Source organism: Nicotiana sylvestris, chromosome 2, assembly GCF_000393655.2.
Source record: "Nicotiana sylvestris chromosome 2, ASM39365v2, whole genome shotgun sequence".
NCBI classification, from domain to species: domain Eukaryota; kingdom Viridiplantae; phylum Streptophyta; class Magnoliopsida; order Solanales; family Solanaceae; genus Nicotiana; species Nicotiana sylvestris.
The window spans coordinates 170,229,175-170,241,555 of record NC_091058.1 but is presented as its reverse complement, the minus strand read 5'-3'; the positions used below and the strand labels follow the sequence as shown (position 1 = coordinate 170,241,555).

General features: G+C 34.1%; 2 protein-coding genes and 1 long non-coding RNA gene across 3 annotated transcripts; 1 reads left to right on the top strand and 2 right to left on the bottom strand.

Moving 5' to 3' along the window:
* Window positions 1-209: 209 nt before the first annotated feature.
* LOC138886427 (uncharacterized) lies at window positions 210-1,293 on the top strand. The gene is made up of 2 exons (XR_011405156.1): window positions 210-683; window positions 1,060-1,293. It is a non-coding gene; the product is annotated as an uncharacterized lncRNA (long non-coding RNA).
* Window positions 1,294-3,920: 2,627 nt separating this feature from the next.
* Window positions 3,921-4,319, bottom strand: LOC104231051 (protein DETOXIFICATION 56-like). The gene has a single exon (XM_009783976.2). It carries the CDS (start codon window positions 4,317-4,319, stop codon window positions 3,921-3,923), a length of 399 nt encoding a protein of 132 aa, XP_009782278.2.
* A 1,739-nt stretch (window positions 4,320-6,058) lies between these two features.
* LOC104231052 (uncharacterized) lies at window positions 6,059-8,218 on the bottom strand. The gene is made up of 3 exons (XM_009783977.1): window positions 7,401-8,218; window positions 6,863-6,941; window positions 6,059-6,775 (listed from the first exon to the last, which is right to left on the bottom strand). The coding sequence occupies exons 1-3, from the start codon at window positions 8,216-8,218 to the stop codon at window positions 6,059-6,061; spliced, it is 1,614 nt and encodes a 537-aa protein (XP_009782279.1).
* Window positions 8,219-12,381: the final 4,163 nt, after the last annotated feature.

Here is a 12,381-nt window from a genome sequence, read left to right as displayed (position 1 = left end):
TAGATCAATAAAATTATTTGATACTTTATGATGGCGAGAGATAAAAAATATTTGGTGAAACAGCATGCAAAGAGAAAATACAGCTCAAGTTGAAACTAGAGAAAGGAAAAGAGAGGAAGAAAGAGAAAGAGAAAGAGAAAGAGAAAAAGAAAAACAAGTTAGTGAAGACAAGAAGTCAATGTCAATAGCTGTAAGAGAAACGGCAAAATAACCAACCTATTAAAACCTCTATATATTGACACTGTACAAAGAGAGGAAAATCTAGAAAGAGGTGCATTTATAATTAGTATATACTCCTAGTAGATGAGGAAAGTTATGGGGTACATCCTTCAATTTTTGTGCAAACGCCAAAGTATATATCCATGCATGGTTTGTGTGCATCTGTTATATATGCCATCAGCCAAATGGAAGAGGTAGTTTTTCCTCTTCCTCTTATCCATATTCGTATGTTGGTTTGAGAGGTTGAAGCTGCCAGCATGATCTGGTAATTCAGACGACCATAATCTATTTCCTTCTCTCAGATGGTTGGACGCTATATTTGAAAGGATTTGGGCTTTGTTTAGTTTCATCAGGTCATCTAGCAGCTTCAATCACTCACCAACAATACAAGACATAAATGAGCTTCATTTTAATTTCATCAATTCTATTATATATGTTCAAAGGTTCATACATATATATCTCAGGTACTTTTTGATTGTCCTTTATTTAATTTGTTCTACTCTTAAATTCTTTAATCCTGCTATAGATGTGAATCCACTCTAAAAGAGCTTGTTTTTGCTCTCCACATTTTTTGGCTTTGAAGACATTTGATTAATCTTAGGTAGAACTTCCAAGGAAGGCAAGGTAGACCAATTTATATATTTAGTATATAAAAATTAAATCCTTTTTATTTTTATTTTTAAATTTGAGAGTTGGTAAGCTCGGCATGATGAAATGATGAGAAGTCCGAGATATCATCCAAAGAACCTCTGAGGTTATCCTTAACCAAGTTGCACTTCTCATCCTCTAAATCTCAAATATATATCATATGTTTGCGTGTTTGTTTGTTTGTCTGTGCAGATTATATCAAGAGTCAGCAAGTAAAACAAATTTCCAGGACACGAGAAAGACATGCTTGCTTATCAATATTTAGCTTGTAATTTTGTAAGCTTAACGACATGATGACAACTACGTAATTAGTTTGTGGGAAAATATGAGAAGCCTTTTGGTTTCTTTTGTCTTTACTCGATCTTTCGTTTGTGTCATTTTGATATTAATTTATTTTAAAAAGAATAATATCATTTATAGTTGAAAGCAGTTTAACTTTACATTTTTTTATTTCACCCTTAATAATATTTTAATGTTGTATGGTGCCCATATACGATATAATATAAGGGTAAGAATAGCACGGTATAGCCAGTTTTCAGACTAATCATTCAAAAATAGCCAGCATTTACCAAGTCAATGAAAAATAACCACTATTTTGTTGCAACAGAGATCGGTCCAGCATAATATATTGGAGTTTGGTGCACCTGTGTATGAACTCCAGCATATTATGCTGGACCGGTATACTTTGCTGGCTCATTATACTGGAGACTGGAGCACCGGTGCTCTAAACTCCAATATTTTATGCTGGACCGGTATACTTGCTAGAACTCCATATATTATGCTGGAGTTCTAGTGTACGTATGTTGGAACTACATCATATTATGCTGGAACTCCATCATATTATGCTGGAGCTCCAACGTAATTATCCTGGAACTCCAGTATAATATGCTGGAGTTCAAGTATACTTAAGCTGGAACTCCAGCATAATATACTGGCGTATTTTCCGGGTTTTGAACAGTATTTTCGCTCAGATTTATTTTTACATAAAAATTGGCTAAATTTCGATTACTTTTGAAACTGGGCTATTTTTGAACGACCAGTTGTAAATCTGGCTATTTTTGAATTTCTCCCATAGGTCCACCAAGCTCTACCACTACAAGAAATCACGCTTATTGTGGCGACTAAAGTAGCCACAAAATCCCTAGAAGTCGCTGCTAAAGAGTATTAGTGGCGACTTTTATATTGCCACAAGCAAAAGCGTAACTGAAGGTTATTTATGGCAACATTTGTTGTCGCCACTAAAAGAACATTTTTTGTGGCAACAGAGTTGCCACAAAAGGTTGAAAAAATCGCCACAAAACATAGTTCCATCAGAACAAATATTAGATGGGTCGCCGCTATATATTGACCTTTAGCAGTGACAAGATGCGCCACAAAAAATATTTATGTTCAGTGGCAAGATTATGTCGCCACTAAAAATGTCTTTAGTAGCGACTAAAGTGGCCACAAAAAATATTTATGTTCAGTGGCAAGGTTATGTCACCACTATAAATATCCTTTAGTAGCGACTAAAGTGGCCACAAAAGTTTAAACCATGAAAGACACATGTTTTCTGTAGCGACTAAAGTCGCTGCAACAGAAATTGACCTTCAGTGGCCACTTATATATCGCAACAGTTACTAATTTTTTGACAAAACTATGTCGCCACTAAAAGCTATTTTCTCAACAATTATAACGACCAAAATTATATACATTTCCATGCCAGTAGGAACCTAATTCTCTATAATTTCATATAGATATATTCATATCAATTGACTATTAATATTAAAGCAACCAATAATGTTTGACAAACATCAAAAAAATTTATCAAGCCGAATATTATAAATATTATCATTACTATAAAGTCAATTACATATGTACTACCCGACACTTCATTGTAATTGTACGCATTTACATATCCCAAAAAAGACAAAATATTAAGTGCCTTGTAATTTATCCTTGCTCGACACCATCCTTGAACGATACAATTGTTTAAGTGTCTTGTCCCTGCTAGACAAAAGTGATATATATAAGGAACATAATGAGATTTGTTATATCCAACTACTATCAAAATTCTAAAAAATTTAAATCTATGTCAAAGGAAAGCCAGAAGTTGCAACCAAAGTTTGTGTACTACAAAGCAGCTTAACAATTCCAAAAGTTGTCTGGACCACAAAGCAAGAGTTGCATGAATCTTAGATGTCACTTTTAGTTGGAACAGTTACAAGATCAATCAGATACAAGACAAGATTGGTGAGATAGCTTCTGCTGACATAAGTGAGATAGCTTCTGCAGACAGCTAGGAATTATGTTTAGTATTCTTATGGGGCTTTATTCCTTAGTTGTTTCTTTTATATTTTTGTCTTGCTTTATGAATTGAAATGTTCCTATCTTGCATGTTAAGTCTACTAAGTGCAATTGCTCTCGTGTGATCTACACCAGAAAGAACAACTCCATGATAATATTTTTTCTATGATGCAGCAGCAGCAGTTTTCTATAACAAAAATACTGGATTACTATTCTGAATGCTGTGATTACTAGTAAATGCTTTTAACCTCATGACTCTGCTCATTCAACAGTTTTTTCATAGCTTCTGCAGACAACCATTCCCTTCAAAAATTTCTGAGCAGTTTTTTCATAGGAACAGTCCTTCATTTCTGGTTGTAATTTGTGACACTGTCCGATAACTTGAAAAGATAGGAAGAAATTAAATAAAATATGCCAAATTAAACACTTGGATCAATGATAAAAACATGGATGACTTCAGAAACTACTAGAATTAACAACAAAACAAGTGAATACAAGCAAATCCAGCATGTTGTGATGCCCAAGACAAAAACTTTGTGCATGTACTATAAAACCTAGACAACAAATCAGTATTGCAAACAGCCATTCAGCTGTGTTGCAATCAGCTCAAAGCAAAGATTGTAAAAAGGATTTAGGCTCGTAAGCAATAGGAAAGAAAGCGAAATTTGAGCAAGTAAGCCTGATCATTTAGGCCGAAGATAATTGTTTGAGTTTCATCAGTCAAATTCAATGCTAATTTTCTACTAGACACATGTATATCCCTGATTCTACCAAAGAATGAATGCAACTCCAATCACAAGCTCTGTCAACAATCCAGTAAGACCAAGATTAATCTTGAAAGCCAAAACCACACCTAATGGCAAAGTTAACAGATAAAATCCACTAATATTTGCATACATTCCTAGCCATGACCTAGCCGTTCCACGTACAATTCCTCTACAAATTGCTAATGGAAAATTAACCACTTCAAGTAATTCCATTAACAACATCATTTTCTTAACACCATTTATAATCCCTTTATTATGACTAAACAATGGCCCCCAAATTCCTCTTGCAGTAGCCATAACAGAACCACCAAGAAAACCCAAGGCAACGCTCATAGCTAACGATACATAGGCTACGCGATAAGCAGGACCAGGACAATCTGCACCAAGCTCATTAGACATACGAATAGATGCACACGTTGTTAACGAAAGCATAACAGAAAAGAGTAAATAATCAAAATTTAACATAATGGCTATAACTCCAATTGCTTGTTTAGCATTTGGGAGATGTCTTGTTAATAAAACCAAGATTTCATAACACCACCATTCAAGACAAGTAGTAAGACAACATGGTCCAGATAATTTCAGTAGTCTGATCCAAAACCAAAGATACCAACACACTATTCATGAAGTCACTACAGAAGGAAGAAAGAATAAATGTCGAGAAGGAAGAAGAATTGTTAAGAAGGAGCGTAGCAAGTACCTGTTATTGTTGCATTCTGGTCAAGAAACTAGCAAATTGTTCCTGCATTTTCTTCTCCACTTATAGAGATATCCTCTTGTCTACTTCTGCATTTGCGTGTTGACGCTCCTCTGCCAACTTCCTTTCCAATTCAATTTTCATATTTCTCTGCAACTCAGCAGCCATTTGTTCACTTTCTTCTTGCAACTTCCTATCCATCTCGGCTTGCATCTCTTGACGCACAATATCAATAGCAGAAGACACGCTGGCCTCTATATTTGCCTGCTGAATATTACTCTTTTTAGGAGGCTTCTTTCCGTATCCTTTTCCACGAACATAGCCTGTTCTCTCACCAACAATGGGGGATAAAATCTCATCTCTAGTCATGGGATGCTCGATCTCCTCAGATTGTTGCTGAGCGACAACTTCCTGGAGTTGACCCTGCATTTATGCATAATCATTTAAATCAAAATATAATAAAATATATTAAATGAAACTTACATAAACAGAGAACTTTATAAGTGTTTTTCGATAATTACATGAATTTGTTGGGACTGTGAATCCAACCACACCAGTTCACCACTATCATCCTTGCGTGTATGTTGGATCTCCCAAACTTTATCTGGTGTGTCAAATTCTCCAGTAATAAGATTTCTCTGCAATATAGTTATGGAGAAAAAATATATAAGCAAATATATAAATATGTAAATAACAAAGAAGCATATGTGATAGTAGGGGACTAAATATATTTTTACCGTAGATTCCTCTATTTCTGCAAAAGACTTTGTACCACAAGTATGCTTAATTACTTGAATTACTCTATTTCTTTTGTTCCTCTCACTTACAACCTGTAAGTAAATAGTTTAATAAATCACCATTCAAAGAGACAATCTTCAGGTATTAAGTTAATACCTTAAATTCCGGACTTCCAAAATATTGTATTAGGTATTTCCAGTCCTCAAGCTCAACATCTTCAGGTCGATGAGACAATCTTTCTTCATTAGTACTGTACTTAGAGTACAGAATGCTGAGTCGAGCTTTCCATGCTCTAAAAAGCCTTTGCATAGTGCTAATTACAAAGGCTTGAAACATATGCTCTCGCAACCCGCTGCAAACTTCAAATTTATCCTGACAATAAATGTAACATTATATTCAATATCCTAACCACATAAATAAACCTTGCAACTTAAAGTCAATACAATATTGAAAGCAGTTTATTACCTTGACCTTAACCACATTAGTTCTCCGTGTTTCAGAACTATTTTCTGCCAATTTCCATCTTGGAACGAGATAGTGCTCCTCATGATCAAACCACAGTAATTAACAATATCTCTAGCCCCAGAACTTACTGCTCTATCAATATCATCTGGAATCATAATTTTGATTTTGCCACCACACTTAGTTTTTACGTCTAAACTTTTAGATTTGTATTTTTCTCTTCCTCTTCCTCTTTTTCTTTTTACTCTTCTTCGCTATCTTCACTCTCTGATATTTCTATATGATTGTCATTTATGAAATCATCTTCCTCATTATGATTATTAATACTTTGTGGTTTAACATTATCCCTATGTAGAGACACATCAACAATATTTTCTTGGTCATTGGTGAACGAAGTATTAAATTCAGCTTCCTCTTGCTGATAAACTTCTTCATTCTGTAATTCTTCATCTTCAATATCTACACAATTATCATTATTATCAGGAATTTTAAAAAGGTCACGAGGATTTGTCTTCACAACAACAAGCCAATCATTATCGACCATGTCGTCTAAGTAAAAGACTTGTTCTGACTGAGATGCCAACACAAATGGCTCATTTGTATTCAAGGCACACCGAGTATTCACACTTGTGAATCCATATTTGTCAATCTTATATCCTCTTCCTAAGCGAGCCACATCCCACCAATGACACTTGAATAAGTAAACTTTTCTATTTGCCACATAAGATAACTCATAATTGTCCTCTAATACACCATAATACTCCTTATTAGAGTCTAAATCATCTCCTCTCACAAGAACACCACTATTCTGCGTTTTTCTTCTCAATGCAAGCTCTTTTGTATGGAATCTAAATCCATTCACCACAAATGTTGAATATCGATGTACTAATGGTACACGACCGATGGCTAAGCTTATGAGCTCATCATTTGCGCGTCCTTGTGCAGATAGTACAAATATCTACAAAGACGAACAACACTGTTATGACCAATAACATGATGGGATGAATAAACTAATATCAATATTATCATTTGAGTAGATACCTACATGTGCGCGAAACCAATCAAGAAACCCATTTTTATGAGTTCTCATTGAACTTTGGCTTTCAATCTCTCTTGTATATTCCCTACATTTTAAGTTAGTTAAGATAAATCGGATTCAAACTATCTCAATGTGAAACTATCTTGGAGTTAATAAGAGACTTACTCCATGAAATGCGAAACCTCTTCACAATTTTGAAGTGCATACATACATGCTTGTTTAAAATTATCATGAGATAGCCTGATGCCTTCTAAGGCACCTTTTGTTTGCCCACTTTTTTTAAAGATAGACATCTCATCATTTGACACAGATCCATCATCATTCCTAGTTGGTTTATTGAACTTTGTTGAGATATTCTTCAAGTATCATGAGCAAAATGTGAGGCTTTCCTCTGCCAAATAACCTTCTGCAATTGAACCTTCTGGACGATTTTTGTTGCGAACGTATGACTTAAGTGTTCGCAGATACCTATATAAAATGACTTATTAATATAATGTGTGTCATTCTAAAACTATAGCATCGAAATTATTAAACAATAAATTACCTCTCAATAGGATACATATTCTGATATTGAGTTGGTCCACCAAGCTTTACCTCACTTGGCAAGTGATTTGGCAAATGAACCATGACATCAAAGAAAGCCGGAGGGAAAACAAGTTGAAGTTTGGTCAAAATAATCGGAATTTCTGCCTCTAGGATATCAAGATCTTCAATCGTCAAGCACTTAGAGTATATATTCTTGAAAAACTTTCCTAAGGCTATAATTGGATCACACACTTCCTTAGGTAGTAAACCACGTATAGCTACTGGAAAAATGTCTTGCAACAATACATGATGATCGTGACATTTCAATCCATGTATCTTTTTCTCCTGTACGTTGACACACCTTGAAATGTTTGAGGAAAATGCATCAGGAACCTTCAAATTAGCTAAGAAACTGCATACCTTCAGCTTCTCTTCTGCGGACAATGCATAGCATGCTACCGGTAACAAAATATTATTCCCATCCTCAATAGGATGCAACCTTTGTCTAATTCCAAGATCCATCAAGTCATATCTACTTTTCAATGTGTCTTTTGTCTTTCCAACCATATTCATGACAGTTAATATAATATTATCGGACACATTTCTTTCGATGTGCATCATATCAAGGTTATGTCGTAACATAAGACTCTTCCAATAAGGTAATTCGAAAAAGATACTTTTTTTCTTCCAATTGTAAGAATTGCTATGAACATCACACTTTCTCTTTTGTCCTTTACCAAAAGTGACATTACCCAAAGCTTGTAATTGCACAAGTACTTCATCACCTGTTAAAGGGTTAGGTGCAACTCCCATTTCAGCTTTCCCATCAGATAACATCCTACTTCTCTGTCATGGATGGTCAATGGGAAGGAAGCGACGGTGACCCATATAACACAACTTACTACGCAAGGAAGTCGATTGTGTATCTTTATGGCAACCAGGGCATGCAAGCTTGCCTTTAGTTGACCATCCTGAAAGATTTTCATATGCAGGAAAGTCATTGATCGTCCACATGATAGCCACACGCATCAGAAAATTAGATTTTGAGTATGCATCATAAGTCTCCACCCCGTCCCATAATTCTTTCAACTCTTCAATCATTGGTTGTAAATATACATCGATATCATCGTCTGGACACTTGGGGCCTGGAATAAGAAGCGTCATCATGAAATCTGGATTTTTCATGCAATCCCATGGTGGCAGGTTATACATAGCTAGTACGACTAGCCAAATGCTATGATTAGAACTCATGTTCCCATAAGGTTGGAACCCGTTGTCACACCTCCTTTTTCCACACCGCGAGGCGCGTAGGGAGTTTTTTCAATTAAAGGACAATCAAAACGGGATTTATTTATTCATTTCAGAGTCGCCACTTGGGAGATTTAGGGTGTCTCAAGTCACCAATTTTAATCCCGGATCGAGGAAAAGAATGACTCCATATTACAATCTGCGTACCAGAAATCCGGATAAGGAATTCTGTTAACCCGGGAGAAGGTGTTAGGCATTCCCGAATTCCGTGGTTCTAGCACGGTCGCTCAACTGTCATATTCGGCTTATTTATCTGATTTTAAATACAATTATGAACCAATGTGCAAATTTAACTTTTTACCACTTTATTATTATTTTATTTTTTAAAAAAAATTGTGAACATCGTTTAAAACATGTCTTTGGATTACGTCACATGAAATGCACCCGCAATCCGGAACACATTTTTATTCAATGTTTTAAGATTTAGATTTGGGTCGCATGAAATGCGCATCCGAGTTTAGGAAGGTAAAATTGATTAAATCGCGCCTAAAGAGTCTAGCGCGTCATTATCTTTGGGGAAGGAAGTGAAATTCACTAAACAATCCATCCCAAATTCTAAGTAAAAAATTTTTTTTTAAAAAAAAAAATTTTAAATAAATAAATGAAATTGGAGAATCCTGTAAATTTTTTGTATTATTTACATCTATTTATTTTTAGCGAAATCCTTCCTTATTTTAAGAATATCCTTTAATGACTACCTTTTTATTATTACTAAGTTTGTTTATAAATATAAAATCAATATCTACATTCTTGAAAATGACATATTAAATAGAAGAGAAAAACAAATATTAACAGAAAGTAATAAAATTATAATCATAAATACAACATGGAATTATCGAAAAGTAAAAAGTAAAAAAAATAAAAAAAAACTAATTATCCCATAGTTGGATTAAAATTCAAATTATTAGTAAGACTTAAGCTTATTGAAACTAATTATTTACAAATACTGAAAATTGAAAGAAATAAAAATAAAAACTTGAGTACTAAATCATATTTCTAAAAATTTAAACAATTTAACATTAACTAACTTTGTTTTAATTCATCATGTCCTAATACTTGTTCGCAAACTAATTCATGTTATAACTGAAATTGACTACATGATTCGGATTAACTTATCGTTGACGAAAAACCTTATGAATAAGGAACTTAGTTAATTTTTGCCAAACTGATTCAATAACGCCATTTTTACGTTATTTCTTCTATTTTTTGTTATTAAACAGTTTTAATTAATAATCAAGCTTAAATATATTTCCTAATAATCTGGTTAAGGCGTTATTTAATATGTCGCTATAATATGCCTAGTTATGCCAAAGGACAGTGATTTACAGAATAATAATACATGAATAACCTAAATACAATACAAAAAATTAAATTAAACTAAATTAAAAATTTAATTCTCCATTCTTCATTTCAGCTTACAAAATGCCAAAATTACAGTTGTGTACCTGATATTGTCAATATAAGAAGAAGAAAGTCAGCAACGTAATACGTAACACAACAACAACAACAATAACCAGCAATAACCAGCCAACGAAAATCCCAGTGACAGCTTTGAAAAATTCAAAATAAAATCCAAGAATGCCGAAAATAACGGACAGAAACCAAGGGAAATTTTCAGATTTTTGAAAGGCTATTTAATCTTCAACCCTTAATTTCTACACCTGTATACCAGAATATTTATCAGGTGTGTACTACTTTCTCTTCTAATTTTCAACTTTTTATTTTTTATTTTCTCTTTGTATGTTTTTCTTTTCTTGAGAGTTTGAATGTTTTTTCGGAATAAATGTTCAGCTCCTTTTTTTTTATCTCTCTTTTTTTCTCTGTCTGTATTTTTTCTCCTTTCTTGTGTTCAAGACTTCACATATATATATCTCATCCCATAAATCCTTTAATCAATTAAATCAATACTTTTTCTCTACCCAACCCATTATCTTCCCACTCATCCCCATTACATTAAATAAACATATCACACCACCCCATTATATTTTGTCCCCCATGCTTTATTTAAAATAATGCAAGATTCCCCTTTAATTTAAATCTTGTCCCCCCTTTATATTAAATAATCATATCACAACCCACCCCATTTCATTTTGTCCCCCATGCTTCAAATAAACAATTTCAAAATGTACAATTCCTAAACTACCCCTTCCGACCTTACTGAAATTACCAAACTACCCCTGAACGTATTACAAATTTACCAAACTACCCATCAGCTATAACACATTAATTAATCAAACTTAACCAAAATATAGACAATATGATCAATTTCTAACAATGTTCAAACAACAATATGAACATGGATGAACATCATAACAACAATATCACATGAACACGATTTTAACAACATTTCAACAACAAATCACATGAACACGAATTGAACAACAAAGAACAACTAAAATTTGATTGAACAATATTTTAGCAACAAACAATCCTATTTTTGGATTCAACAACAACAACAAACAAAGTATGAAGATTTCTAAATTCAATCATATTGAACTTAAAATCAACTCTAACAACATTACAACAAACAATTCTTATATTAAACTTTAAACAAGATTATGAGAACAATTCAAGCAATAATCATAAATGGTAAACAAGAAATCAAACTATACAAAATTCGGATTCAAGATCATCCAAACAAAGTATGAACATGAATGAATCTATTTTAAGACAACAAACATGACGGATTAAACGATTAAAACAATATATTCCTTTAATACAACTAAATTCTTTAAACAAATAACAAGATCGACGAAGAAACAATTATGAACTTAAACTTGAACTTAACAATATTAACAATTTCTAACAATACATAAACACATGAAACAAATTGAAGAAATAGTTGATTAAATTTCAATTTGAATCTAACAAACATCAAACTAACAAATATTCACTTAAACAACAATACAAACATGAAATAAACATGAAAAATAACTAATTAATCTTTCATTTTGAAATCTGAAAATTAATTTTAATAAAACACATGAACATGAATAAAACCAAAAATCAAATATCCAACCATAGACATGAACAAAACAAACATTTGCCGATTTTAGATTCGAAAAATATCCAAACGAAATACGAACAAAAATTAAACTCAAAAACTACTAACCGGATCGAAACGAATATGTACGGACTGTTTTGACGAGCCTCGACCAAACGACGACGACCAAACCTGAAACAAAGCTCGAACACGAAATATAGCGATACACAGTCGAAAGCAGAAGCCGAAGCAGTAGCAGCTGGATTTGGTTTTGTTTGGACGGAGCTTCTGCTTCAGCAGTAGCGGCAAATGATGGAGAAGGTCGATGCACTGGATGTAGCGAAGAAGAAATAACTGGGGGGTGTGTTTGGTGCTTGCGCGAAGAAGCTTGCAAGCAGGAGCAGTTGGCCATGGTGAGCTCAAGCAGCAACGACGCAGCAGGAGTAGTGCTCGACGAGCAAAAACGCAACCAAGGCAGCGGCGAAGCAGTCGGGGAGGTCGACGTGGATGGCGGTGACGTTGGTTGTTCCGAGCTGGACGTAGCGGGCAGCAGAACGCTCATGATAGTATGAGGTGAAGAAGAAGAACCAACCATGATCAGTTGGAGCTCGACAAAGACGCAACAGTGGGGTTTTCTTCGGAAACCAACCATGGTTGCTCCAATTGTCAAGTTTTCCGGCGATTGGAGGGGTCATTTGGAGACGAGGAA